Here is an 818-nt window from a genome sequence, read left to right as displayed (position 1 = left end):
CCTCCCCGTCGGACCCCGGATTCCGGGGGAAACGGAGGAAGCGGGGGCTGCTCGGCGGCGCTCGCTCCGGGCAGAGGGGTCGCTGGAGCGGCCGCACGGGGCGTGGAGACGCCGGCGAGGGGGACGGAGCAGACCCGGGGAGCTGGCCTTCGGGGGACGGGACCCCTCACCTGCCCCGCCCCGGAAAACGCGCCCCTAGAAAGTCTTGAGGGGCTGAGGCCAACGTCCCTGGGCTCTGCTGGGGAAATTCTGGCTTCAACTTGTGGGTCCCGGTTAACCGGGGGCCGCCGTCCCTGACCCGCGAACACGGGGCTCGGGGCCGCCGTCCCTGACCTGCGAACATTGGGCGCGGGGCCGCCGTCCCTGACCCGCGAACACTGGGCTCGGCCGAGAGCGAGCCGACCTGACCAGTCGGATGTGGGGCATCAGACATGCACCGCCGCCAGGGGTGCCAAGCCCCTCTGCGGGCGTGGAGGGCGCTGCGGAGGAACGGAGAAGCGTGGTCGGTTGTATACGCAGAGGCCGCTGGAGTTAGGCACACACGTTATTGGCTCTGAGAATTTCCGGTCTTCTGTGAAATGATTCAGTGGTCGTCAGAGTGACCCGCGCACCCCCGCCCCGGGGTCCGGTGGTTCCGTCCTTTGCTCTTTTCCCGCCCATTCGTCACTCCAGGGTTTTTTTTTTTGGTGATGGCAATTCTAAACTTGGGGTCTATCTGATTTGAAAGTGGTTGCTGAAAACGCTGCAAGGGATCCTGAAGGCAGTTAGACCACATCTCTGGTTTTAGGACTGATTAAACGGAGAAAATACCAATGCTA

At 63.9% G+C, this 818-nt stretch overlaps 1 protein-coding gene across 1 annotated transcript in view; it reads right to left on the bottom strand.

Moving 5' to 3' along the window:
- Positions 1-433, bottom strand: part of ZDHHC2 (zinc finger, DHHC-type containing 2) — a 72080-nt gene extending 71647 nt beyond the window's left edge. The window contains exon 1 of the mRNA XM_008570550.1: positions 171-433. Coding sequence (XP_008568772.1) covers positions 171-433 — 263 coding nt within the window. The remainder of the gene's footprint in view (positions 1-170) is intronic.
- Between the last annotated feature and the right edge of the window lie 385 nt (positions 434-818).

This window comes from Galeopterus variegatus, unplaced genomic scaffold, assembly GCF_000696425.1.
Source record: "Galeopterus variegatus unplaced genomic scaffold, G_variegatus-3.0.2 Scaffold612, whole genome shotgun sequence".
Taxonomy (NCBI): domain Eukaryota; kingdom Metazoa; phylum Chordata; class Mammalia; order Dermoptera; family Cynocephalidae; genus Galeopterus; species Galeopterus variegatus.
The sequence above is the reverse complement of the archived record's forward strand: the minus strand, read 5'-3'. Positions and strand labels throughout refer to the sequence as shown.